The sequence below is a fragment of the Diorhabda carinulata genome, chromosome 4 (assembly GCF_026250575.1).
Source record: "Diorhabda carinulata isolate Delta chromosome 4, icDioCari1.1, whole genome shotgun sequence".
NCBI classification, from domain to species: domain Eukaryota; kingdom Metazoa; phylum Arthropoda; class Insecta; order Coleoptera; family Chrysomelidae; genus Diorhabda; species Diorhabda carinulata.
Genome location: NC_079463.1, coordinates 21,975,227 through 22,001,763, shown reverse-complemented (window position 1 = coordinate 22,001,763; position 26,537 = coordinate 21,975,227). Strand labels below are relative to the sequence as shown.

The window sequence follows — 26,537 nt, the reverse complement described above, 5'->3', positions numbered from 1 at the left end:
AAAAGAAAAAGAATTAACTTGTGGCTTATCTATGATTTTCGCAAATCGTAGAGTGAAAATAGAAGAAAATGCGGGAAAAAATAACATGGAAACATTAATATAACCCTAAGTTAAGCAAAAAATATTTATTAATTATTTAATTAAAATGGAAGAAAAAAAGTTAATTCCTCCAGAAGAATTCGATTTTCCGTTTACTCCGTACGACATACAGGTGAAATTCATGAAAAGTTTATATTATACATTGGAAAATGGAAAGCTAGGAATTTTTGAAAGTCCTACAGGAACGGTAATATTTTTACCTTTTAGGTATACGTTTAAGTTATTTTAACAATAATTGTAATTTCAGGGTAAATCTCTGAATATTATTTGTGGAGCAATACGATGGTTGAAAGATCGACAACATTTTGAGAAAGAAAACTTAACAGAAACGCTTACAAAATTAATTAAGGAAAAAGATATTTTATCCAAAGATACAAATGACTGGTTATCTTCGCAATCGAAGGAAATTGAAATGAATTATAAAATAAACGCATTAAAATTAAAAGAATCTAAAATAATTGAATATGAAAATAAAATAAAGCAAATAAAGAAATTTAAAGATACAAAACTTAATAAACCCAAGTTTTTTATTAAAATGAAAAATATTGAAAATGTGGAACAGCTTTTGGAACACGAAGATAATATCGATGATGACGATATCTTGCCTAAAGAATCAATATCTGATGATAAAGAAGGAATTTCTGATGATGAAACTTCTAATACATATGAACCTATTAAAGTTTGTTAATTTTATTAATTGCTAAGTGTATTTTCCGCATTATTAATATTTTTTTAGATATATATTTGCAGTAGGACACATTCGCAGCTGGCGCAATTTGTGGGAGAAATTGTAAAAACTTCATTCAAAAGTAATATCAGAGTCGTATCTTTAGCTTCCAGACAAACTTTTTGCATTAACCCAGATGTATCAAAACTAAAAAATATGGCTTTAATAAACGAAAGGTAATTGAAAATAATATTAATTATGATTATTTACATCTATTAATAATCCTGCAGGTGCTTAGATCTCCAGAAAAAAACTCCAAAACCGAAAACCGACGCGGACGGTAAAGTAACCAAAAAACTGAAAGTTTCCACTTCGTATTGTCCATTTTTTAAACAATCTGCAATTGAAGAATTAAGTAATTACGCTTTAACAGAAGTTCAAGATGTTGAGGATTTAATAAGTTCCGGAAAAGAATTAAACGCTTGTCCTTATTACGGATCCAGAAAAGCAGCTGAAGATGCAGAAGTCGTATTGATCCCTTACAACACCCTGTTGCACAAAGCTACAAGGGAAGCTAATGGGATTAAACTTGAAAATAATATAGGTGAATATATATTTGGGATAAATTGAAATTTACTTGACGAATTTTTTATTTTTAAGTCATTATAGATGAAGCTCACAATATTTTAGAAGCGTTAGCGCAAATGTACAATTCAGATTTGAGTTACGCACAAATTTACCACGCTTCACATCAGATGAAGGCTTACAAAAAAAAATTCAGCACAAGATTTTCGGCAAAAAATTTATTGATGATCAATCAATTGATATTTGTTATAAATCAGCTGCTGCAAGCATTAGGTAATTAAACAATTTCATATCGTAATTATTAATAAATTAATAAAAAATTCCTATTATACAAGGAGCAATAGTAAATTATAGTTGACTTATTTCATTAGTTTTGTAGGAGGTTAAAGAATACTTGGATTATAACTACAGGGAATTACTAATTTTACTTCAGAACTTTTTGATTTTAAATTAGCGATAAGAATGTTACCAGGGTAGTTCTAAGAGTTTGTATTGAAACAATATAAAAGGGAAATACTGATTTTACTTGAAATTTTGTAAGGTGTGATCCAGCTAGGTAATTGTGATGTCATTTCGTTAAAAACAATCGATAAAAATGTTACCAGGGTAGCTCTGAGAGTAGTTCTAATGAGAGTTTGTTTGTTTGGTTAAATACTCTTGGTCCGAGTTTGGAAAAAACTAATTTTACTTAAAAACGAGATATGTGAATGTTACCTGGGTAGTTCTAAGAGTTAGATCTTATATGAATTTATTTGATTGAAAATCCTTGTCAGAGTTTGCAGAAAATATTTTTATGAACATTGTCGCTAATAATTTGTTAAAAATCTTAAATTATACGGGGGAAATACTAAGTCTATTTGAAATTTGTGTGTAATTGTGATGCTTTTTCGTTATAAACGAGCTAAATAAATGTTTTTCCTCGTGATTTTGAATTAGTACTGTGAGTACCAAATTTTTGGCTACTTTGGAATTTCATATTCACGCTTATTTTGCTATATTGCTTTTATATCAGAAAACAGTAAAATACAATGGCTCCCAAAAATTATTTTTATTATCAACTAAAGTGATAAAACTAAAAAAAATTGAAAATATTTGGAGTTTTTCGATAAATACTGTCAAAATATTATGAACGTTTATTACTAGTTAGAAATTATACATACCAGGGTGGCTTGAAAAATAGGGTCATAGAAAAAAATGTTTTTAGAGAAATGTACAGAAAATGGGACGAGAATATCAACTTTGGAAAACTTCGTGTTAGAGACACACATCGATAATTACAACATGTTTAAACTGACAAAATTTTGTAATGAATGTCGTTTAGCCCAAAAAGTGAGTAATCACATTTTTTTATGGTTCGAAATTCCAAATATAAAATGAGTAACTTTATACAAATGTTAAGATAAGAAGTTTTGCGATGAAATATCCGGTAGAAGAAGCAGTAAAAGAAAAAAAGGGAATCGATGGCGTAAGAGAATTTCTTGCTACGATTCAATCTAAAAAAGCTCCAGACAAAATTAAAAAACCTGAAGAACCCCCCGAACCTAAAACTGTGGTACCTCCAATAAGCAATCCTCTGTTGGCTGTTATTTCGTTCTTAGAATGCCTGACGTATTCGTACGAAGATGGACGGATTCTATTGAGAAAAAGTAAAAATAAGCTGGAGTGCAAATTTCAGTTTCTGCTGCTAAATCCTTCAGCTAATTTCAGTGATATTGTTAAAAAAGCCAGATCGGTAAGTATTTCTCTTTAATAAAATATATATTGCGAAATCCTAATAATGGTATTACTAATTATCGGTATAAATCATTTTAATTGCAATTATAAACTTCAAAAAAATCAATTTTAAATAGTTTATATTTCTTCACTGCCCCTCGTATAATAAGAATTATCTCCGCTGCCATCTTTTAATACAGAACTGTCATGTGAGAGAAAGAAATCTAGTTACTTCCGGTTTAACAACAAACTAAATGACAGTCGTGTCAGCATTGTTGTAAAACTAATTCTTTCGTCTTCTTTTCTGTTCGTAATTTGTACATTTATTTGAGTTCCTTTTAATTCACAACCACATAAAGGAGGAAGTTGTTAGTTTTGGATAGCTACGGCCATATTGTAACTTGTATAATGTCAAACAACTTGCAATATCCACTATACATAATATTTTTCAAATTATACTATAAAACGATCCTGTGTATTATATTTTTTACTAGAGTTTTGATCGAATTGTAGTAAATAAAAATACTAATACATAAAACATTTGTCCGTACTATAAGCTGGTTCCAGTGTCATCTAGGAAAAAATATTGTAGTAAATTTTATAATACACCGACAGAATCGTGACTGAAAACAAAATATATACCATAAGACGATCTTATCTGTCGGGGAGGTACCCGGCAACTTGGAATTAGGAAAAGAGTTAATTACTCCCTGATAAAACATGAATCTTTCTGCTAATATCCCGTAGGAGCCGCTTTGACCTCCCTTTTTGCAATTTTTGCAATTCAAATGTTTTATACGTGCCGATGCTCGTGTAAAATATTGTTTAACGTTATTGTGCTATAAAAACTTTTGGATCATTATTATACGAGGTTCGTTTGAAAACTTAACGATTTAACAAAGGAGTGTAATCCATAATCATTATTATTTTTCTCTTTTGAAGTATTTCCCTCAAAATAAGTATTTAAATATGAAATAAAATGATTGTCTGATGAAAAGATCTTTTGTATAAGTGAAATTTAAATGCTAGGAAAAATCTTCACTGGTAGCCAGATCTTGTTAATACGAGGGATGGCGTAGAAGTATTTCCTTTCAAAAACCAATATTCATAGACAGCTTAAAACTGAATTTTCTCCACTTATACTATTTTAATACATAAACTGGGAGTCCAAAATGGTTGACATTTTAGTGTATTTCTCAATTTAATATTGATAAGTGCTAATATCTCTTCAAGTTTATACTCATTTATTGATGTTTTTATCAAAAATTGAAACAAATTTCGAATAAAAAAATGAATTCTGCGAAACTTTTCTTAAACTGTTTTCTACGTATAAATAAATTTGATATTTTTACATACCGATACCACCTCGTATATCATATATTTTTTAATAAGATATCTGACGATTTTGAATAAATTCAATATTTAATGAGTCATTTTAACATTTGATGAATCAAATTAAACAATGGAATGGAATATGGAATATAACGGTTTCTATAAATAAAAATAAGGTCAACATGTCGTTGACCCAGGTATTGAAATAATCGTATAACTACTAGCTAGACGTTAAAATGCACCGACATAATCGTGAAGAAACTTAGTATATATACGACTCATTCAGTAATAATAAATGGGGAGGTATTTGTCTCTTGGGCTTATCCTGTATTTGATTCTTAATTGGTTCCTTGGACCACTCATTATTCAGATATACTGAAAACTACATTATTCACTCATAGGGGCAACTTTGATCTCCCTTTTTGCAAAAAAAATTAATATTAAAAAAAATTAAAACAAAACGATATTTTTTGTGTCGTGGGTAATATTTTTTTAAATATCTCTTTATACAGATTATAGTAGCTGGGGGAACTATGCAGCCTTTTTCCGAATTCCGCGATAGATTATTCATAAACGCTGGAGCTGATCCTGATAGAATATTAGAATTTTCATGTGATCATATCGTCCCGCCCGACCATATCCTGCCAATTATCGTTACTAAAGGACAGAAAAATGAAAATTTGTTATTCAATTTTGAAAATCGTATGTTAATGGTAAGCTTATACTTTGATTTTCTAATAAATATCAATAAGCTGCTTTTATTATTTACTTTATTTTTCATTATTGGTAATTTTTTTATGTGTTTGTATAAAATTATTTGAAAACAAAACAATTTAGACAGTAACATAACCTATAAACACTGATTCCCATTGGGTAATTTGAAGTTGTCAAGTTTTACGATTTGGCGGCCATATTCTATGCACATGCGCATATTTATACACTTTTATATTACGCCGACACAATCTTCTACTTATTAGTATAAATACCAGATAGGGATTAAAGTTTATAGGGAGGTACTGGTCACTTAGGATAATGTGTTCATTTGTTCTTGTTGTTGTTATTATATTTACTAATGATTATGCGCTCAAATATAATCATTCAGGAATTCACAAGGGAGTGTGTTGCATTATAATTACCTACGGGACCACTTTGACCTTCCTTTTTTACGAATTTTTGATTCATTTAAATTACAAACAAAAAATCCAGTGGATTAATGTCGGGAGAAGATTATGTTTAAATAATTTTTATGCATTCGTAGGGCAACAGTGTGAAAGGTATACTTTTAGAAACGTGCCGATTGGTAATTGGAGGTATAGTCGTATTTTTCCCATCGTATAATTACGAAAATTGGATATGGGGGCAAGTTGAAAAGATTAATTTTGGTAGGAAAGTATTTAGAGAACCCCAAACGTCCGGACAAGTAGATGCTGTTTTAGAAAAATATGCAGAAGCGATTAATAGTCCTGGGAGTAAAGGTGCTTTGCTTTTTAGTGTTGTTGGTAGGTTTTTTTTTATACAGGATGATGTTAAAACAGTCGGCAATAAGATATTTTTTAAATTTTGAATTTTATTTCTGTTTTAAGGTGGAAAACTCAGCGAAGGTCTAAATTTCAGCGACGATCTAGGAAGATGTGTGATTGTAGTAGGATTACCATATTCTAATATAACCGCTGCTGACTTGAAAGAAAAAATGAATTATTTGGATAAAATTGAGGTATTTGTTCAATAATTTAGGATTGTGATTTGAAAATTACACTGACTTTTTGGTATGTTCGTTTTCAGGGTCAAGGTGCAGGGCAGAAATATTACGAAAATCAATGTATGAAAGCGGTAAATCAATGCATTGGTAGGGCCGTTAGACATATAAACGACTACGCTACTGTACTACTATTGGACGAAAGATATAGTCGAGCAACTGTAAAAACTGCGTTGCCAAATTGGATTAAAAAATCATTGAAAATATCTAATTATGAAGAAACGTTTATAGCTGTCAAAAAGGTATTTTTTATACAAAATAAATATTAAGTTCTAAATTTTTTAAACTAACTATATATTTTAATATTTTTCTGTCGATAAATTGTTTTGATTGGAAATTAGTCTTTATTTATATGAAGGGGTCTAATATATTTAAAACTAGAGACAATTTCAATATTTTAATGAATCATATTATCAATGTATTAATTTTATTATAATCTTGTAAAAAAAGAATGTGTTACGACCATGGTCAAAAACAAGTTTGAAATATCTTCTTTTTACTTTTACGGCTAACTTCATGTATTGGTCTTTTCGTTAACATGTAACTGTAACGAATTGTGGAAGTAGAACTTATATGTGAGAGTATACATAATAGTGGCGGAAAATGAGTTGACAGAATGAAATACTTTTTCTCAATATGAATGGTTTTGTACTAAGCTTTGTAAAACAAAATTCTACTGTCAACAGTTATGACATGAATCTTTTGTTGGTTTTGTCTAATTTTTATAAAAAATTTTTGTTTAAATTACTTTTGGATAAATATTTTGTTATGCCGACCTTCCACCACAGTTTTCGATGATTGTGTCACTCATGAATATAGTTGAAGAAGTCTGGCTATGTAGCTGTTCAAAGACAAATAATTTAATACGTAGGTTAATTTTTCTCTTATAACAACTAGCTATCAACGAATTGTTTGTAAAAGAAGTCATAGACAAAAATTATGTTTAAAATTTTTGATTGTCAGTTTGTTTTCATTGATCAATTGACATGGGCGTATCATAGGGTATTTCTCCAATAAATTAATAACTTTTTTTTTATTTTTAGTTCTTCGAAGAGAGGAAGAAGAAGGGTTGAAATGAAAACGCAAAATCTGGATTATTCGTTTATTTATTTTCATCAATAAGTTCAATTCTTTTTCTTTTCATATAATGTTCGATTTTATCTTCAAGACTATCGCAAGTTTGTCGTTTTAATAATGGTACATAATTTTTGGTTTTTAAATGTTGTACTAGATGTTCACTTAAACATTTAGTTTCAACAACTGGTAGTTTTTTCGAAATCTTTATATTTTCAATAGCTTTTATCATATCTCGAACCATTTCTTTTCTAAAATATATTACAAAATTTCAATAGATGTTTTTTCTTGTGAATATATCATGCAAAAAACTCACTTAACAGCATAAAAAGTCCAGAAATGATTCAACTTTTCTGTTATTTCATCTAAAATTTGCGTATCATAATTCCAATTTAAATTTTCGTATTCACAATAATGTAAATTCAACGGTATCTCACTTCCCATACTGTATTCCGGTTTTCTTGAAGAAAAATTCCAATTTTAACAGTAAATATGCGATATAACAAAAATCGATATAATATTACCTAGGATACTTTTCTATGTTGAATAATTCGTCAATAACTTCAGGTTCTTCATTTTCTTGTCCCATCAAAAATAAAATACCCATGATGCATCTAATTTGATGCCATAAAAACGCTTTAGCTTTGATCGTTATCACATACATGGCATATACTGAAAATTTGCATTTAAGTGAATATGATATTAATAAGACATTTATTGAGCTGAATTTTACTACATTTTGTAACCCCCTCGTAAAATATTATACTTTTCGTTCCCACATTGTAATTAAAACTCAACTCAATGAATATCAAATTAAATGTTTTCTGTTAATTGTTTTTTTTATTAAATGGCTTACAATTTTGTTGTTTATCAATGGGTTCAATTTTCATTTCCGTGATATTTCTTTTGAAATCTACAACTCCATTTCCAACGTCCATTTTACATAGATTTCTAAAATCGTGTGTACCCAACAATTTTTCAGATGCAAAACGCATTTTCTGAAATAAATTTTTACAATACAATTAGATTACCCCCCTGTAACCATGATTTAAAAAAAAATATCAAAAAAGAATGTAAAACCAACTTAGATGCTTGATTGACAGATATTTTGACCTGTTGCGGCAGCCATTTTGACGTTCATGTGTTTTTATATTCTTTCAAAGATAAATTTCAATAATTCAAGAATCAGATTTCACCTTGTAATCAATCTTTCAAGAAAATATCCCATAAAATTTTGAAAGCAAACTATATTTCCTATTCAGGCATAAATAGACTTGATTGACAGATACTAATGACCTATATTGTAATACAAGGACTGTTCCAAAACTTACATTTTCACCTGTTTAGGCAACCGTCTTGACAACATTTTTGTATTTTTATATTCTTTATCAGATGAATTTCGAAAATATGAATATGAATAAATCACTAAAAAATATTAGATTAAATGTTACCTGAATGTTAAGTTTTCCTTTGGGAAAATAATATTTATACGTCCTGGATAAACAGTCGAATCTCGCACTTGAACTTTCCCCCACAAGACTCCATCCAACACACTGTATGTTACTAGGCAACACTTTATTCAAGATTTTACAATAATTCAATTGATTCTTCGATTTATTTGAATCCTCCAAGAGTTCTTTTTGATCGTTTTTCAACATATTGGTTCGTAAATCTATTGATATGACTTGTCCAAACGAACTAACACCTTTGTCTGTACGCCCGCATCTGTGGTAATTTGAACTAGTCCTATCCTGTATTAGCTTAGTTTTCATAAGTGCCTCGAATAAGTGGTGTTCAACTGTATCTGTTGTATCTTCTTGAACTACAAATCCTTTGTAATCCCAACCTAAATATAATAAATGTAGGAAAACATGTTGAAATTGATACCTGAAAAACGTACTGTTGTTTTAATGATTAAAATAAAATAGGAGAACTAACTTCGAAAAATCAAAAGCTTTTGATTGCTTTGCAATTTTTTCCGGTGACGTTTGTTTAGCTAGTAAATTTTTCAATTGGATATTGTGTGCGGTAAGAGATTTTATTTTAGATATAAGTTCCTAGAATATCGAAAGTTTAAGAGATAAACTAATAAATTTTATCCTACTTACCTCTTTAGTGAATTGTTCTAAATTCTCTTCCTTATTATGTTTTTTAATTTTTACTTTTTGTTCCATTATTTTGTTTAATAAAATAAAAATAAACTTGTATCGGTTAAATTCTTCTTCTTGTTTTTTACCTAATATTCATTATGATGAGCAATTAACCCATCTTTCATTTTAGCTAAATCTTGTGGGATAATGTACCCAGTTTTATACCAGTTCTGAAAAACTATAGTTTTTTAGTTTAGGTAATCATTTATTGGGTACATTTAATAGGTCGTAGATAAGTAAAAATACTATCATTAAAATTTTATAGGAAAAAACACGATAAAAGCTGGAAAGATAACAAAAGAAACTGATGACGTAGTAACAAACTTTGGCAACACTGTACCCAAATTCTAGGGTATGTTCTGTGTACTGTACCTTTGATTTATTACGTCAAAGTCGTCGTCTATTGGTTTTACCTATGTGTTTCTAAAAGTGAAGTGATAAGTGGTATAATTAGAAAATATTTTAATTATTAATTTAAGTTTGATAACAATATAGAAACTATATTAATTACACATATATATTTTTTAGTTTTACGGTTTAGTATTCGAGTGTTTCGATTTTATATTATAGGTAAGCATTTCAAAATGGCTTCCACTAAAATTAATTTCATCTAAAGGCGTATCAAGATTCAATATAGTATCCAGAAATAAAACTTTTGTAAGATTTTAATATTTTTATGGGAATATTTAATCGATAATCATTTTTGACATAACTAAATATTCGATGATTTTGAACATCGTTATTCACTTTATAGTTATTTTAATATTCGTTCGGTATTTTTAATATTGTTATATTTTGATATTAAAAATATGATGCATTTTTTTTCGAAATTCAGATTAATAATTGATTTATACGTAAATTATTAGTTCAGTGGGTTGTGCCAGGTATCATTTATTGATGTTTGTATGGCGTTTATCTCGAAGGATTATTTATTGTTTCTAATCACTTATCATGGTTTTACAGGGTTTTAATAAAATATATTTTCTAAATTGTTCCATTATTAGAATTTGTATGTAACTACACTGCTCAACATTTGAGTTTGTTTTTATATTTTCAGGTTGTTTTATGATGGATAAAGAAGTATCGGTTTCATCTATACCTCCTCCTCCAGGTACAACGGATAACCCACCATTACCACCAGATGATCCGCCACCTTCACCACCTCCTCCACCTTCTGCAAATGACTCCACTCAATTTCCAAACTCTCTTTTATCAACCCCCAACTGGGCCCATTACTATTATAACAATTTATACCATCAGCAATATGCTCAATATTATCAGCAATACTTTATGATGCCAGGATACAATTATCAAGCTTACCAAAATCAATTTAATAAAAAAGATGATAAAATTCAACCCCCTCTTCCTCCCGGGTCTCCCACACCGCCACCACCGCCCAACACAATAAATAATATATCTTCTCCATTATTGCAAACCCCCAAGCAATTCGGTCACATCCGTTTCCAATTAAACACAAAACGTTTACAGAATAACAGCAACCCCATTATGCAACTTAACAATTCCCCGAATAGCGGTGCATCAAAGAAGAAACGAAAGCGCAACAGGAACAACCAAAATAATGAGCTTAATCAACAACATATTTTTGATACACCTCCTTTACCACCCCCAGAATTAGCCGTTCCAAAACCGGCTCCGCCGCCGGAAACGATGCCCCCTGAACCACCATTGCCACCATTACCGGACGAAGCGAATCCCCCATTACCTCCGCGTTTAACCCCAGAAACAAATCCTCAGAATGGATTTACGAATCCTTCTGATGATTGGCCTGAAAGCCTGAAGGACTATGTGCATCGCAGTTATGCTAAATGCAAAACTGCAATCGATAAGAATCAAGTCGAGATCATATTGAAAGGGAAAATTACGCAGGCATATCAAAACGGCCAGCTTTATAAAGATTGGAAAAATGAACCTCTGCCGAACATACATAGTGAAAGGTATTCTTTTACTGGTCAAACGAAAACTGTCCCGGGACAGTTGAGTCTCTTTCAAAATAATAATGGCGTTAAAAAAGGTATTTCCCCCGGTCTAGGTGCTAGGCTCGGCGCTAGAGCTAGTACTTTGCGAGGAAAGAGTAAGTCTTCTTCTAGGTCTAGGTCCAGATCGCCGGTACCGAACAAAAAGTCCAAGTCCAGATCAAGGAGTCCCAAGAGAAATGGTTCCTATAGGTTAGTATTCAATTTTATCAAAAAATAAATTTCATTTGTGGAAATATGGAAAATTATACAGAGTAGTTCATATGTATCGAAATGTAAAATTGTGGAGTTCTTGTTTAAAAATATTGTGATTGAAATTAAGGGTACTTGAAGCCATTATGGGTTAGGGGTTTTTGATATTCAGGTATATAAAATTTATGGGGATTTGGAATGCAGGTATATAGAAAGTTATATAGGGTAATTCATAAATAGCAAAATGTAAAATTGTGGATTTCTTGTCTAAAAATATTATAAATAATCTTAAGGGTACAAGAAGCTTTCAAGGGTTATTCTATTACTCAATTACGGGTTTTTGATATTGGGGCAAATAAAAAGTTATACGGGTAGTTCATTTTTATCAAAATAGAATATGTTGATTTCCTGTTTAAAAATATTGTGATTAAACTGGAGGAAATGTGGATGTTATATTACTATTTTACGGGGTTTTGATATGCAGGTGTATAGAAAGTTATACAGGGTAGTTCATAAATAGTGAAATGTAAAATTGTGAATTTCTTGTTTAATAATATTGTGATTAAAATTAAGGGTTCAGGGACCTTTATGGATTAAGTATTTATGGGTTTTCAATATTCAGTTATATAAAAAGTTATACAGAGTAGCCGCTAAAAATCAAAATACAGAATTTAAACATTTTTTTTCTACTTTTAAGTGACAATCAAGATGGAATTGAATTTTTTATCATTGGGGGGTCTAGTGGAGTTTCTTTTTGATAAATTAATGAACTAATCTTTTGTTTGAGATATTTGGTTTAGAAAAACATTTTTCGAATTTTCAGTGACACTTCAACTTCAAGTAGCGAAGGAAGCTACAAAAGCTTCCCAACTATTCCTAAGAAAAACATGAAAAACAAACTAGCCGATAGATTAGGACCGACTAAAAAGAAAAACGCGAAAGTTTCGAAAAAACAGAAACTCAAAGAAAAGAAAAATCATTTTTATTCCACATTTGGTAGCGAAGTAGAAGAAAATAGCGAAGTTCTCCAACAAAGAGCCGCCAGATTTAATAACGGCAAATCTAACGTTAATAATTCGTTAGAAAAAGAACAACGTCAACCTAATTTCGTGGTAGATAAATTTAGTAACGAAGATACGGTGAACTTCGACTGGTCGGATTGTCACATCGTGGGTACCTGTCCAGATGTGGAGAAATCCTTCCTCCGTCTGACCAAAGCCCCGGATCCGTGTGACGTCCGTCCGGTCGAAGTACTTAAATCATCATTACAGAACGTCAAGGATAAATGGCTAGTGAAACAGGACTATTTTTACGCCTGCGATCAACTCAAATCCATTCGACAGGATCTGACGGTTAGTGAAGAAAACGAAAAAGTTTTTATACAATAAAAAAAATTAATTTACAGGTACAAGGGGTAAGGAATGAGTTTACGGTTGAAGTTTATGAGACCCACGCCAGGATAGCTTTAGAAAAAGGTGATCACGAAGAATTCAATCAGTGTCAGACTCAATTAAAAATGTTGTATAACGAAATAGGGGGTTCGAATCGTAATGAATTTGTAGCTTATAGGATTCTTTATTATATATTCACCAAAAATACATTAGGTAAGTTTTTAATTGATTCATTTTTTAGAATCTGTGTCAAATTTGACGTTTTTCTTTTCATGAAATGTTTTTTTATGGTATTTTAGGTTAAATTAACGTTTATTCTGAATTTTCTATAAAGATTGTGTCTATAATTTTAATCCAAATATCTTTTTGTTGAAAATTTAGTTTTCCAAATTCAATTTCGTTAAAAAAAGGCTTTTCCAAAATTGCAGATTCAATTACAACGTGAAATGGTTCTCTATGATTTTAATCTAAGAAAAAAAGACTTTTGATCTTTTATTTTGACAAAAATTTCAGTTTAAATTTGACGGAAAATGGTTTTTCCAATTTTAGTTTGAACCAGAATAGCTTTTCGGATAAAAAAATTTTGCTATTTCAAATTTGTTTGGGACAAAAAATAACCCGTTAGAAATCCGATTTTACCAAAAAATAGAGTGTCCAATATTACTTTGGAAAAAAAATATCTTTTCTGCTTTTATTTTTCCAAAAAATTATTTTTTTTGTTTAATTTTGATATAAATAGCTCCCTCAATTTCCATTTGAACCGAAGGTAACATCCCAAATTTCAGCATTTCAAGTTTGAATTTGGACAAAATAGAACTTTCGCAAATTCAGTTTTATACAAAATGGCTTTTCCAGATTCGATTTTGTTCTAAATGGCTTTTCCAGATTCAATTTTGTACCAAATGGCTTTTCCCGATTCAATTTTGCTCAAAATGATTTTTCCAGAATCAACTTATACCGCCGTGCTTTTCAAATTGTATTTAGACAAAAAAATTTTTCTTTTTTGATAGAATTGGTTGCACCAATTTCAGTTTGAACAAAAATTGCCTTTTCCCGATGTAATTTGGACAGTTCCCTGCTTTTCCAACATTTAATTTATCAAAAAATAGTCTCTGGTACAATTTGAACGAAATATGGATTTACGAATTTCAATTTGGATTCAAAATTACTTTTCCGAATGTTTTCCAGTTGTAATTTGAACAATCGTTATTTTTCCAAATTAATATGGATAAAATTGGACTCAAATTATGTCCAAAATAACATTCCTGCTTTGATTTTGGACAAAATAGGACTTTTCCATATTAAGTTTTGTTCAAAATGGTTTTCCAGATTCATTATAGCTCTCCAAATCTAATTTGGTTATAGAATTTCTTCTTTTTTGATAAAATTGGCTTTCCCAGTTTCGATGTGAACAAAAACTGTTTTTCCAGGTGTAATTTGGACAGTCCTTTTCCAATATTTAGCCTATTAAAAAATAGTTTTCCCAATTTCAATTTTAACATAAAATTACTTTTCCGAATTCAATTCTTAATTATAAATAATTTTATAAATATTAGAGGCAGTAGATGTACGAGGTACGCCTATTAATTAAATATCTATGTAGCAACTTATAACTGTTACAATGAAAACTCTTGTTACATATGCAGTGATACCGTAAACAAATCAGTATAGCCGTAGCATTAATATTTTTCTATTTTATTCATTTTTTTTATTTTTAGATATAATGACGATATTAAAATCTCTTACAAAAGAAGAGAAATTAGATCCGTGCATTTCGTTTGCTTTAAAAATTCGTTCGGCTTGGGGTTCGGGGAATTTTCATAAATTTTTCACACTTTACTGTAAGGCTCCGTTAATGACCGGCTATCTCATCGACTGGTTCATTGAAAGAGAGCGCAAAGATTATTTAAAATGCATCATCAAAAGGTATGTATCAAAACTTGTTTTTTATTTCTCTTTCTCATTTAATAGAAACATTTTCATTTTTTTGACGGTTTGAGGCAATTTTTACAAAAAATTATTGGTAAGTGTTGGATTTTTTTTACGGTTCAAAAGTTAAAGTTAAAAAGTCAATCAATAGAAGAATCTGATAAGGAACTGGACTAATATTGGAAAAAAATAGATGAAAATGGGCCGTTGACGAAAGAATTTTTTCTCTAAAAATTCACTTTCTCTTTATTGATTATCCATCTCACTATCCAAACTTTTACCTTCTAGATTTTTATCGTTTTTTTTTTGTTTAAAACTAGACAGTTATCCAATACTATATTAAAATATGATTTATTACTACATATAACCCCAGATTTTCAATTTACTAATAAAAAAGTGGCACGTTATTTGAAGTAGATTAATATTTTTTCTTTCTAGTAGTATTATTCGATAATTCTTATGTTTCCTCAAATTTTCATCCATCAAAAGTTCCAATTTATTGTTATATCACTTTATATCATAAATCAACCCCCCCATATGAGGAACAAATGGAATTTTTGTAGTTTTCTCAACCCTTTTTTTAAATTCCAACTAATTCCCTCCAATAGTTTCTATTGATTTTTGAGATAAAAAGTTAATAAAAACCATTGGGGCAAAGATTAGGCTTGAAAAGTATGACGGTAGCTCTTTTTCAAGAAAAGAATGGGAACCGAACGAGAAAATTAGATTCTACAGATAAAAATGGAGAACGAGTGAAAAAATATGAATAAGTAATGATGAAATGTACGTCTCACAAAATTAAGTATGAAAAAAGTTTAATTTGAGCTTTTTCTTAATGGGTGTCAAGTTACCTCACTAACAGAACAAGAACAACAAAAATTTGAGGTTTTGGAGTATTGTTTAGGATTTTTTTCAATCATTATTTGGAAAATAGAAAAATTTCCATCATAAGAAAAATTCTCTATCAAAAACGATTAATTTAGCTTTAGTTTCTGAATCCACCATTTCCACCAGATCTGGTCCTCAAAAAATACTGACTGAAGAAATGCATCGAGGAATATCAATGGAAAGACGAAGGATAATGGTGAAAAAAAGAAAATATTCATGGTGGCTAAGGAGGACACATCTGTTTAAAAAAGAAATGATGAAAAAACTACCCCATTTGCAGAATATCTATTAGTAAAATTGTTTCTGATTCGATCATATTCTCCGGTTCTAGTTTTTGGAAACTACTGATTGATGATGACGATGAAACGGAAGCTGTTTTTGCAGACAAAGGAAAATGGGGTAGAAAAGTTGGAAAATATCGATTGAGAAGGAAACGTGGATTTGTCCCTTGTCAATCAAAATGGCAGTGGACAAGACCCAAGTGACTTATTTTTGGATACAATTTACACTCCTAGGGGTCCACGGGAAGCTCTACTACAAGAGTGTATTTGAATTCCCATAGTTAGATCTGATCTGATGTAACTAAAACTAGTAAAAAGTATTTTGAAAATGGTTTACGAGGAAAAAAATTTGCGAAACTATGGTCTATTTGGAAAATAGAAAATGGCGAAATATCAGAATGAAGATGTCATAGATGAAATTTGGAAAACTTTCGAAGAAAACTGTTTATTACTTATGATACTAGGTATTTTTTATCTGATGGTACATTCCGGAATATTTTGTATTGAATTTGATGAAATCAGATTATTGCTTATACGGAAAATATTTTACTTGGAAGTGAATTCACTTAATTGCATTTCATTTAAATTTTTATTTCACATTTTTTATCCAAATTACATCAAAATAAGTAAACTTGATTACTAAATATGCAAATTTTTCCATTATAATCCCAGGTTTTTTGTTTACCGGTCAAAAATTAGAATTTTTTTTTTTTGAAAAATTATCTTATTTAAAACTTGACTATTTTTTTGATTTGGTAGCATCTAGAAATTTAGTAAAATTCTCAATATTTTTTATATCTGTATCTAATCTTACCGAATTTTTTTTAACTCATTTTTGCAGTTAAATTTTTATATTTTGCTCATTTCTTTTATAAAATTTTCTAATTTTAATAATGAGATTACAATTTAACAATTTTTTTTCCAAAAATATTTGATTCGACGACTTTTTTGCAGAAGCTTCAATTTTTTTGTTATTTATAACATTTATTTATAAAAAAATAGACTACGGACATCACAAAAAAAAGAAACGTAAATACAAACTGTGTTATAAAAATTTTTGTTTTCCTTTTTATATTTTTATTAATAATTATTGGAACTTCCAATTTATATGTTTATTAAAATTCACAAGTAATGTAAATACTTTTTTCACGATTGATGTTATCGACACGTGTGATGTGGTTTTTAAAGCACTTGATACTTTTTGTTTCACGTACACTCGAAATAAGATAAAACGAGCACCGATTTTTTTAAATTTTCAAAAATCTAACAAGAAAAACTCAAAAAGCGACACTGTGATAAATCAAGGTTCATCTTTCCAATATTTTATATTTTTTTGTAATCATCCTGTATATGTAGTACATTTATAAATAAAATTCCGTCTAAATGTTCATTTCACCTTCATTAAACGTGGCGCAGTGAATTTTTAATGTTCCAATAGACAGGGACGGCTTCTTGATTGATTTTGTTCCAATAAAGTATTCGGTTTCATATTATTTGTGATCACCCTGTTTATGTTGTATATTTATTAACAAAATTCCGTCTAAATGATCATTTTATCTGTTATCAAACGTGGCGCAGTTAATTTTTAATATTCCATTAGACAGGGACGGCTTCTTGATTGATTTTGTTCCAATAAAGTATTCGGTTCCATATTTTTTTGTAGTCACTCTCTATATGTTATATATTTATAAACAAAATTCCTTCGGAATGCTCATTTTATCTTTTATCGAACGTGGCACATTAAAATTTATTGATAAATCCGAGTATTTACATTATTGTGCAAATTTTCAACGAATTATACTGACATTTATTTTTATGTTTAGCTATCGTCAGAACGTTTCTATCGACTTCCTGATGCAAGAATTGGCCTTCAAAAATGCCGATGAGTGTTTAGAATTTGTTGACCGATTTTCTTTAATTTTCGCCGATACAGAAAGGACTTTGATCGATTGTAAGAGCAGTACGACGGCTCTACCAAATATATAAAACTAAAAAAAATTCCTCCGAAAACTTTATTCGCGTCAAATGAATTGATTCTCAAAATTTTTTTTCTTCTTCCCTGTTATAAAAATAAAAACCGATGATCCTACAATAGGTTTTTGGGTGAAAGGTGAAAGGACCTCGTGGATCTTTTTCATCCTTATTCTACTTGTTCCTGGATGATGTGTCGACGTGGAGAGTGCGTTCTTCTTCTTTGAAGGGTCTCTGTTGATGTAAGGAACGGAACAGGACCTTGCGTTTTAATCTTCGGAAGATGTTGGAATGGAGAAAGATTCGAATTGGTTGTTTAATCGTTATTTTCGTTGAGACCACTGTATATATAGATATATATATATATATATATGAATGGATGGTGATTTTTTCCAATTCTCATTGGTCTATTGAGAAATTATTATTAAATTAATTAATTAAATTAATTTATACACTATTTTTTACTGTTTTGTCATGTTTTAGTGACAATGGCCGTTGTGAGATACCTGTACATCAATTTGTAAATAATGTACGATTTAATATATATATTTTTTAAATAAAAGATTTAATGTTGTTTAAGTGTTTTTTTTGTGATCATACTGTATATAATTTACAGGAATATGTTGCAGTGATGGTAAAAAACGAAATTAAAAACATCGAAATGAGAAAAAAATTTATATATTTGTACTGGGAAACAATTCAGATGAAGTTTTGTAAAACACATATTATTTTTGGGGGTGCAGGAAGAGGGAGAATTGAAAATTTCAAGAAAAAAATTATTTAGATTGAAAAAAAACAAAATTGCTTTGGATTTGGATGAAACTTTACAAAATTGAAACAATTTTTGGGTGTGGAATAAAGAAATGTTGAAAAATAAAAACAATTGTTGGTGTAAAACAAAGGAAAATTGGGAAAAAATGTAATTGGACTGAAAAAATTGATTTGGATTTTGATGATTTCGAAGAAAAAAATTATTTATAAAAGAAAACCAGAAACTTTGAATTTGGATAAAATTTCACAATATTAAAACAAATTTTGGGCGTGGAATGAAGAAATTTATTTTGAACTAAGAAAAACAAAATTTGGATGAAATTTTAAAAATAAAAACAATTTTTTGTGTAAAACGACGAAAAATTGCAAAAAAATGTAATAAAATTGCTTTGGATTTGGTTAAAACTTTACAAAATTAAAACAATTTTTGGATGTAGAACGAAATAATGTAGAAAAAAATTTATTTTGATTAGAAAAATTGAAATTAGTTTGATTTGGATGAAATTCTGTAATAAAAAAAATGGGTTACAATGTTGTTTTGGACTAAAAAAATTATAATTTCTTTGGATTTTAATGAAATTTTGAAAAATAAAAATAATTTTTGGGTTTAAAACAAAGAAAAGTTGAAAAACATGTAATTGGACTAAAAATCTAATGCGATTTGTATGAAATTCTCCAAATTAAAATGTTTTTGGGTGCAAATCGAAAAAACCAAAAAATTACTTTTCATTTCGATAAAATTTTGGGTAGGAAACAAAGAAAAGTTACCATTTTATTTACGATAAAAAATGAAATTGCTTACGATTTGGATGTAAGATTTTTCAGTATAAAACGAAGAAAAATACCATTACAAAATTTTCAATATATAATATCAAGTTTTTTTCAAAAATTTTTGAGATCTTAAGGAAATTATATAAAATAAAAATTATTCTTTGGTAAAAAATGAGGATAAAGTTGAAAAAACTTTTATTAGGATTGAGAAGAATTATTATTTTGGATTTGGATGAAATAAAAATTGTTTTTGGGTAGAAAATTGATGACATTTATGAAAATTCAATTATTTTTGATACTATACATTAGAATTAAACATTAATAAGTTTTATACATATTACTGTATAATTTTTTCCATTTCATCTTATTTTTTCATTGAAAATTACACAATTTTTGAAAACATCAACTTATACATCTTTAAGCTTAAGCTCAATTACTTAAATAAATGAAATGCTAAATACCTTGTTAATGAAATGAGGGTAAAGTTCGATTGATCTACCTAATCAATATTTTCAAATCGATTTGAAGTTTGTTAATGTTTATTTATTTTCAATTGACAGATGACAGATATTGTCATAAAACAATACAGTGATGCGAAATTTAAAGATTTATTAAATAAATAAAAGAGATATATATTAACCGTTTATTTTGAATAACAATGATATTATCAACAAAATTAATAAATAAATGAATTAATTCTTTTTACCTTTCGTTTAATACCATTGGTTGATATAACTCAATATTATAATTGGTCCGTTTTAAACAATGATGTTAGCACTATCTCTTTTTATTGCGAATGTAATGAAAAGAATAGACATGATTAAAACTAATCAAATAGTTTTCTGAATAGTATACGTCTATAAAATTTGAAAGTTGTTATAATTGATAAATGAATAAAAAAAAACATCTGCGAATCTTTCCCTTAGTGACAAGACAAGAGTTCTTTGTTTTTTAAATAAAACATAGTTCCAGTAGACTTTTTGAAAGCGAAGTGATTTTGAAGAAATCCAAGTGATTTTTCGAAATGAACATTCTTGCTAATAACACTATTGTACATATATATAAAATAGAAGAAAACGGAATGGCGACTTCGGGAATGTGGTACGAAATTAATTCGACAACGAAAGAACCGATATCAATGAATAACTTTTGTCAAGTAAACGTAAGTTTTGATCCCAATGTATTATTATCTAACGAAAATCGATTAACATTAAATTTAAACAAATTCGAGACAAATGAACAAATTATCAAATGTATAAAATTTGAAGATATGTCCGATTCACCGACTGCTAGTGCGGGTAAATCGATATTAAATATTCCTACTATGATAAGATGTCAAAATTGCGAAACGAATTTTCCTACGAAATATCAATATCAAAGACACCAGTGTGAATTTAACGCCGAAAAGGTTGTTCTAAAATCGGACGTCGATTCCCAAGAAGTCGATACCGAAAATCCCACGAAGTTCGTTTGTGATTTTTGCAACAAAGAATTCGCGAATAAAAATAATTTCACCCGACACCAATTGAGTCACGAAAATTCGCGAGAAAATATGTGCGAGCACTGCAACAAACAATTCATCAGCGAAAACCGTCTCAGGATTCACAAAGAGAACCATTGCAAAAAAGCCGGAGATATTTCGAAATTTTACAGAAGCGACGTTGCCGTGTGGAAATGTAAAAAGTGTCAAGAAGTTTTTTCATCGCACCTCACCGCTAGTTACCACGTGACATTTTGCGTGAACGTTGAAATCGAAAACGAACCTCAAATAACGGACGATTCGAAAGAAGTGATAGACAACGAAAATATCGAAAAAGTATTAACGGAAGTTTTATTACAATGTGAATTTTGTAATAGAACCTACGCCGATAAAAATACTTTGCTTACACACCAAAAATCGCACACCACATCCAGAAATTACGAATGCGTCAATTGCTTTCAAGTTTTCGATTCCTACCCGACGGCCGCTCAGCATTGGATGATGAAATGTTCGGACTACGTCAGTCTGTTCTATTTGCCGAAACTAACCTATTGCGAACATTGCGACAGGACGTTCAAATCCCACGAGCTACTCTATACGCACAAAATAAAAAAGAAGCACTACACTTCTAAACGCCATCTACAAGCGACCGAAGAAACTAATAATAATAATAACAAAGTCGATGGACAACAACAACAACAAACCGTCGAAAAAAGTGATAACAACAAAGAGATACTCGATAAACTCATCGAGGACGTTTTCGAAACTCTAGACGTACCCGTTATCAACATAAATTACCACTCGGAAATAGGTGAAAATAAAGAAAACGTCGACCAAAACAATACCGATCAAATTAAAAATGGCTTCAATACTACGGAGAAAAAGAAAAAAGGAAGGAAACGAAAATGGCCCAAAAACGAAATTGATACGACAAAAAAAATGAATTCCGAAATCGGTAATGGTTTTAAATATCAGTGCGAGAGGTGCATCGAAGTTTTTGTTAACGTCGAAGAGCTCGAGTTGCACAGAGAGAAAGAACACGCTTCGAATTTTACTTGTGACGAATGTGGACAGGTGAGAAAAACAAAATTAATCATAATAAGTGTCTGTAATCCTTTTTAACGCTATGTCCATATCATTTTCAAGTTTCTATGATTATTTTTTTCGTGTTTTTTCTTATAAAGCATTTTGTACTTTCGGAAACTCAGAACTTTCTCCTTTTTTGTTTTCTTAGTGATTTTTTCACAATTTATGCTTTTTATAAGGCATATATTTTATAAAATAATCTTGTAATCACCTAAACCCTTTTTATTTTTCATTTTGTAGTTGTTGGCTTATATTTTAAGTAATTTTGATGAACTCTACATTACATTTTCGAACAAAATTTCATATAGGATAAACGGCATCTCTCATCACATTGTGACATCCTTTTAAGCATTTTTAAAACATCTTTTGAGTTGTAGAATGCATACAAATAGCATTTTATAAAGTTTTTCCTAGTACATTAATAGATCTCCTATACTTCTGTCATATTCTCAAATTCAAAAGTTTGCTGAGTTGAGCCTCTTGTGGGCTCCTGGGGGCTCATCTGGACCACTTTGGGAATCACTGGTCTACCATATTGAAGGTCACTGTTAATTTAGCGGCTGGCTTTAATGCGTGAATAAACAATTACAGCTTTGGATGGTACTAGTTTGCCTTAGTTCGGTATCTACAGCCTTTTTCTTGGTTTAATACACGTTCTACTACCCTGTAACTAATCAGGTTCTACGTCAAAGACTAGTGCAAGAAGGGTTAATTTTAGTACAATAAATTTGTTGTATCTATCTTTTTTTATGTCAAAATAAAAACAACTTTACAAACAACCCTTTTATAATAAAAAAAAATCTTATTTATATCGATATTCTGTTACTTTTTTTATTTAAAATTATTCAGAATCACTTTTCTATTGGTGATTGCCATTGTTTATACTTTATATCATTTTATGTATACAGAATGTCTCGTAAATAAATATATTTATTATACTAACGAGATATTTTATTACTTCGTCAATATTTTTAAACAATAGTATCTTAGTTGTTGCTAATTACGAAAAAAAATTGGAAATCCAAGTTTTTAGGTGAAAAATTTGGATCTTTTTTATTTCAAATTTGATATCACTTCACAAACATCCCTCGTAGATTAAAAAATCTTATTTATATGTTTATTCTATCATTTTTTGTGTATTAAATTATTCAAAATCAATTATCTATTCTCGATTGCCATTTTTTATGCTTTACACCTTTTTATGTATACAGGATGTCTCGTAAATTAAAAAAACTTTGTAGAGTATATAAACAGTTATTGGTAGATAAAGAATCACCCCGTATAATGCTTTGTACGATATTGCAGGTTCTGCATACGGCCAAAGCATTGATGATTCACAGTCGCGCTCACAAAATGCTGAAACCATACGTTTGCGAAACGTGCGGGCGCAGCTATTCACAAACATCACATCTTTGGCAACACATGCGATTCCACCAAGGTAAGTAATCATCAACTTGAAAAAAGAACAAATTTGGCAACTATGCAATAATACATTTCGATATTTAGTTGCATAATTTGGAAACGAGTTGTATATCAGTTATCTACTTAGTTATAGTACGTAATTTCAGGAATCAAACCGTTCGCGTGCCCCCACGAAGGTTGCGAAGCGCGGTACACGATTCGTCCTGATCTGAAGGACCACATAAGGAAAGCCCACACTAGAGAACGACCGTTTAAGTGTAACGTTTGCGATAAATGCTTTTTGACTGGTTCCGTTTATTATCAGCATCGTTTGATACACACCAATGACAGGAGATATGCGTGTGACGTAAGTATTAGTTTTCCGAAGCCCCCCGTATAGTGAAAACTTATTTGGTCGGTTTTTTTCTATTTTGTTGAATTTTGTTATAGTTGTGTCCAAAACGGTTTTTCAGAGCGGACGCTCTCAATAATCATCGAAGGATACATACGGACGAACGTCCTTATCCTTGTCATGTTTGCGGGAGAGAATTTCGACAAAAAGGAGATCGTAACAAACATCTTAGAACCCAGCATCCCCATACAGTTTAACTTTAACTTTTATCATATTATTTTGATTTTTTTCCTGTTTAATTTAATGTGAAATTGATTAAATTTACTAGATTATTGTTAAAAACAATTAAAAACAATTTGTTGTTTGTATTTATGATATGCAATTATTTGTTAATAAATTTTTTCATTGAAATTTGGCAACGTAGTAAAAACATAGATGTGAATTTAAATACGTCTACGTTTTTAGTTTATCTATAGTTCATGAAATAAGATGATAATTTACATACCTCTCGTTATATATCTTTATTAACTTTATGTTAATATTCCATCGAGTTTTAAGGATAAATATCAATTCATTTCTAGGTTATCTATAACATAAAAAGAACAAAAATCAATTTTATGAAAATTTGGATTAAATTCCATTAAATTTATTTTGCGCTATAGATAAATAAGTTTCGTCTATGTTTTTAATTTATCTATCAATTATATCACTTGAGAAAAAAGAAGATTTGAAATTATTTTTATAGCCTACTAGTACGGTTATATCATATAATTTTAGGGTTATAGTTACGAGCGCGTTGGTTGTGGTGCTTTATTAGAGATTGTGTAGTGTTATTTATACATATTTAGTGAGTGAAAATGGTGAGTAACATTTATTAAACATCAATATAATTTCTCTCGTTAAGATTTATATAATTTTTCTTCCAAGTTGTTCATATCAATAATCTGTTCAAAATTGGAAATGCTTATGAAATCCACCAATGCTGCTACTAGAACAAATTTCATAATGTACTTCGTAATTTTAATATATTGGAATTATCTGAACTATAATGTGTTTATGAACATATTTACTACCAAACTTATTTCAATATATATCTAGTTTTTTTCCAACTTCAACAATTCATCTTTTCAAGACCTTCGTATAATGTGTAGAAACCTTTATTGTTAATTTAATTTTACTGTATATTCAATTTGTATTAAACCCGTTTATATTCATTTCTTTTTGATTTAAACAGTGTGTTCAGTACAACGATTTGTAGACATGTATTATTACAAGGGGCGAACCGAATGTAATAATATAAATGTTATTTTTGATTGATATAGGAGTTCTTTGAAATTTCGGTAAGTTCAAATACTATATACATATATTACACCAATTTATTGTAAATTTCTATATAATGATTCACATTCCTCGTGATTGATAAATTATTCATTCTCCTAACAGGTATTCGAATAGAACAAGTTCCAAGGTGTTTGATTATTTTTAATCAAAAGTAAATCAAACTATCTCAATAAAATCCGTTAATATCGGATTTTAGGCTTAGTTATGATTTATTTTTAATTAACAATAATTAAACATCTTAAGAACATGCTTCTTTTTGGATAGCAGATAAAAGAATAGAAGACAGAAGCGTGCATATGTTATTTATTTCTGAGACGTCCTATACGGGTTTTTTTTCAACATTCAATTCATACTACTATTCAAACCTTTTTTACACGCCACTGCATTCGGCATCCAAAACAAAAAATTGTCAGGACGCCTCTGTTTTAATATCTACCTTGGTATTTGTGGGTGGTTACTATTTAAGAGGGGGACTTGATGCAAAGCCCCTTTCTTGAACTGTGACTATTTTCAAATACTCTCTGTAACATGTGCGCCCCCTTTATTCATTAACTACTACCCACGCTTCTGTCTTGGGAAAATTCTTCATGTAAGATCTTGTTATAGTCTATTTGGAAATAATTCGCGTCATTTCCGAACGGGCATTGAAGAAATGTCATAGGTCGTCCCCATGGTTGTAAATCATGAAAATATGGAGATACTCTTCATATTTTTATGATTTGTTGTTGTAAATGTAAATTTCGTAGTTCGGCTACTCCCCGCTAGATGGCGCTAGTATTGCCTATAGAAATTAAACGAAAGTAGAATTTTTATAAATTTTATTTTTTAGATAATAAAATAATATATACAAGGAAAATGGGAACTATTAGTTCGATGCGTATGGCACCGAAGGAGGAAAGAGTTATTAACCATAGAGATATGTCTGTTATATGAAAGTTGTAACAGACATCTCTATGGTTATAACTCTTTCCTCCTTAGGTGCCATTCATAGCCATAGAACTATAACTAATTACCTTATCAAACAGTTGTTAGTTATTGATAACTAACTGTTTGATAATTAGTTATAGTTAGATGCTTATGGCACCTAAGGAGGAAATAGTTATAACCATATAGACATTACAGAAAAGGCAACAAGCTATAGGATGCTGTGTTAGTGGAAATGTTTATCCCACTCTAATGAGAAAGAGATAGAGTCGTCAATGATTATACTTCAAATGTAACCTCGAATTCCCTATCTCTTCCGCATAGGCGGGTGACTTTTGCTTATATGTGTATTATCTCTATGGTTAAAACAGGTTTCAAAGAGAAATAAA

At 29.7% G+C, this 26,537-nt stretch overlaps 4 protein-coding genes and 1 long non-coding RNA gene across 7 annotated transcripts; 3 read left to right on the top strand and 2 right to left on the bottom strand.

Annotated features, from left to right (window-relative positions):
- Positions 1 to 42: 42 nt before the first annotated feature.
- LOC130892457 (ATP-dependent DNA helicase DDX11) lies at positions 43 to 8,057 on the top strand. Its single transcript, XM_057797888.1, has 12 exons — positions 43 to 286; positions 347 to 778; positions 836 to 1,002; positions 1,057 to 1,370; positions 1,427 to 1,624; positions 2,556 to 2,680; positions 2,751 to 3,083; positions 4,909 to 5,109; positions 5,655 to 5,895; positions 5,980 to 6,110; positions 6,179 to 6,394; positions 7,196 to 8,057. The coding sequence occupies exons 1-12, from the start codon at positions 146 to 148 to the stop codon at positions 7,223 to 7,225; spliced, it is 2,529 nt and encodes an 842-aa protein (XP_057653871.1). The 5' UTR covers positions 43 to 145; the 3' UTR covers positions 7,226 to 8,057.
- LOC130892460 (uncharacterized) lies at positions 941 to 4,494 on the bottom strand. The gene is made up of 3 exons (XR_009059039.1): positions 4,421 to 4,494; positions 1,037 to 1,163; positions 941 to 973 (listed from the first exon to the last, which is right to left on the bottom strand). It is a non-coding gene; the product is annotated as an uncharacterized LOC130892460 (long non-coding RNA).
- LOC130892459 (tRNA pseudouridine(38/39) synthase) lies at positions 7,235 to 9,543 on the bottom strand. Of its 2 annotated transcripts, none has more exons than XM_057797891.1 (7): positions 9,335 to 9,543; positions 9,165 to 9,283; positions 8,678 to 9,113; positions 8,083 to 8,224; positions 7,751 to 7,898; positions 7,543 to 7,686; positions 7,235 to 7,477 (listed from the first exon to the last, which is right to left on the bottom strand). In XM_057797891.1, exons 1-7 carry the CDS (start codon positions 9,398 to 9,400, stop codon positions 7,255 to 7,257), a joined length of 1,278 nt encoding a protein of 425 aa, XP_057653874.1. In that variant the 5' UTR covers positions 9,401 to 9,543; the 3' UTR covers positions 7,235 to 7,254. The 2 variants fall into 2 exon arrangements, with proteins under 2 accessions (XP_057653874.1, XP_057653873.1); XM_057797890.1 differs by having other exon boundaries at positions 8,678 to 9,125; positions 9,335 to 9,508.
- A 183-nt stretch (positions 9,544 to 9,726) lies between these two features.
- LOC130892458 (leukocyte receptor cluster member 8 homolog) lies at positions 9,727 to 18,596 on the top strand. The gene is made up of 6 exons (XM_057797889.1): positions 9,727 to 9,946; positions 10,434 to 11,562; positions 12,386 to 12,914; positions 12,968 to 13,166; positions 14,672 to 14,879; positions 17,875 to 18,596. Exons 2-6 carry the CDS (start codon positions 10,442 to 10,444, stop codon positions 18,035 to 18,037), a joined length of 2,220 nt encoding a protein of 739 aa, XP_057653872.1. The 5' UTR covers positions 9,727 to 9,946; positions 10,434 to 10,441; the 3' UTR covers positions 18,038 to 18,596.
- A 1,876-nt stretch (positions 18,597 to 20,472) lies between these two features.
- Positions 20,473 to 24,238, top strand: LOC130892857 (zinc finger protein 569-like). Of its 2 annotated transcripts, none has more exons than XM_057798533.1 (4): positions 20,473 to 22,118; positions 23,436 to 23,568; positions 23,699 to 23,898; positions 23,982 to 24,238. In XM_057798533.1, exons 1-4 carry the CDS (start codon positions 20,589 to 20,591, stop codon positions 24,138 to 24,140), a joined length of 2,022 nt encoding a protein of 673 aa, XP_057654516.1. In that variant the 5' UTR covers positions 20,473 to 20,588; the 3' UTR covers positions 24,141 to 24,238. The 2 variants fall into 2 exon arrangements, with proteins under 2 accessions (XP_057654516.1, XP_057654517.1); XM_057798534.1 differs by having other exon boundaries at positions 24,005 to 24,138.
- Positions 24,239 to 26,537: the final 2,299 nt, after the last annotated feature.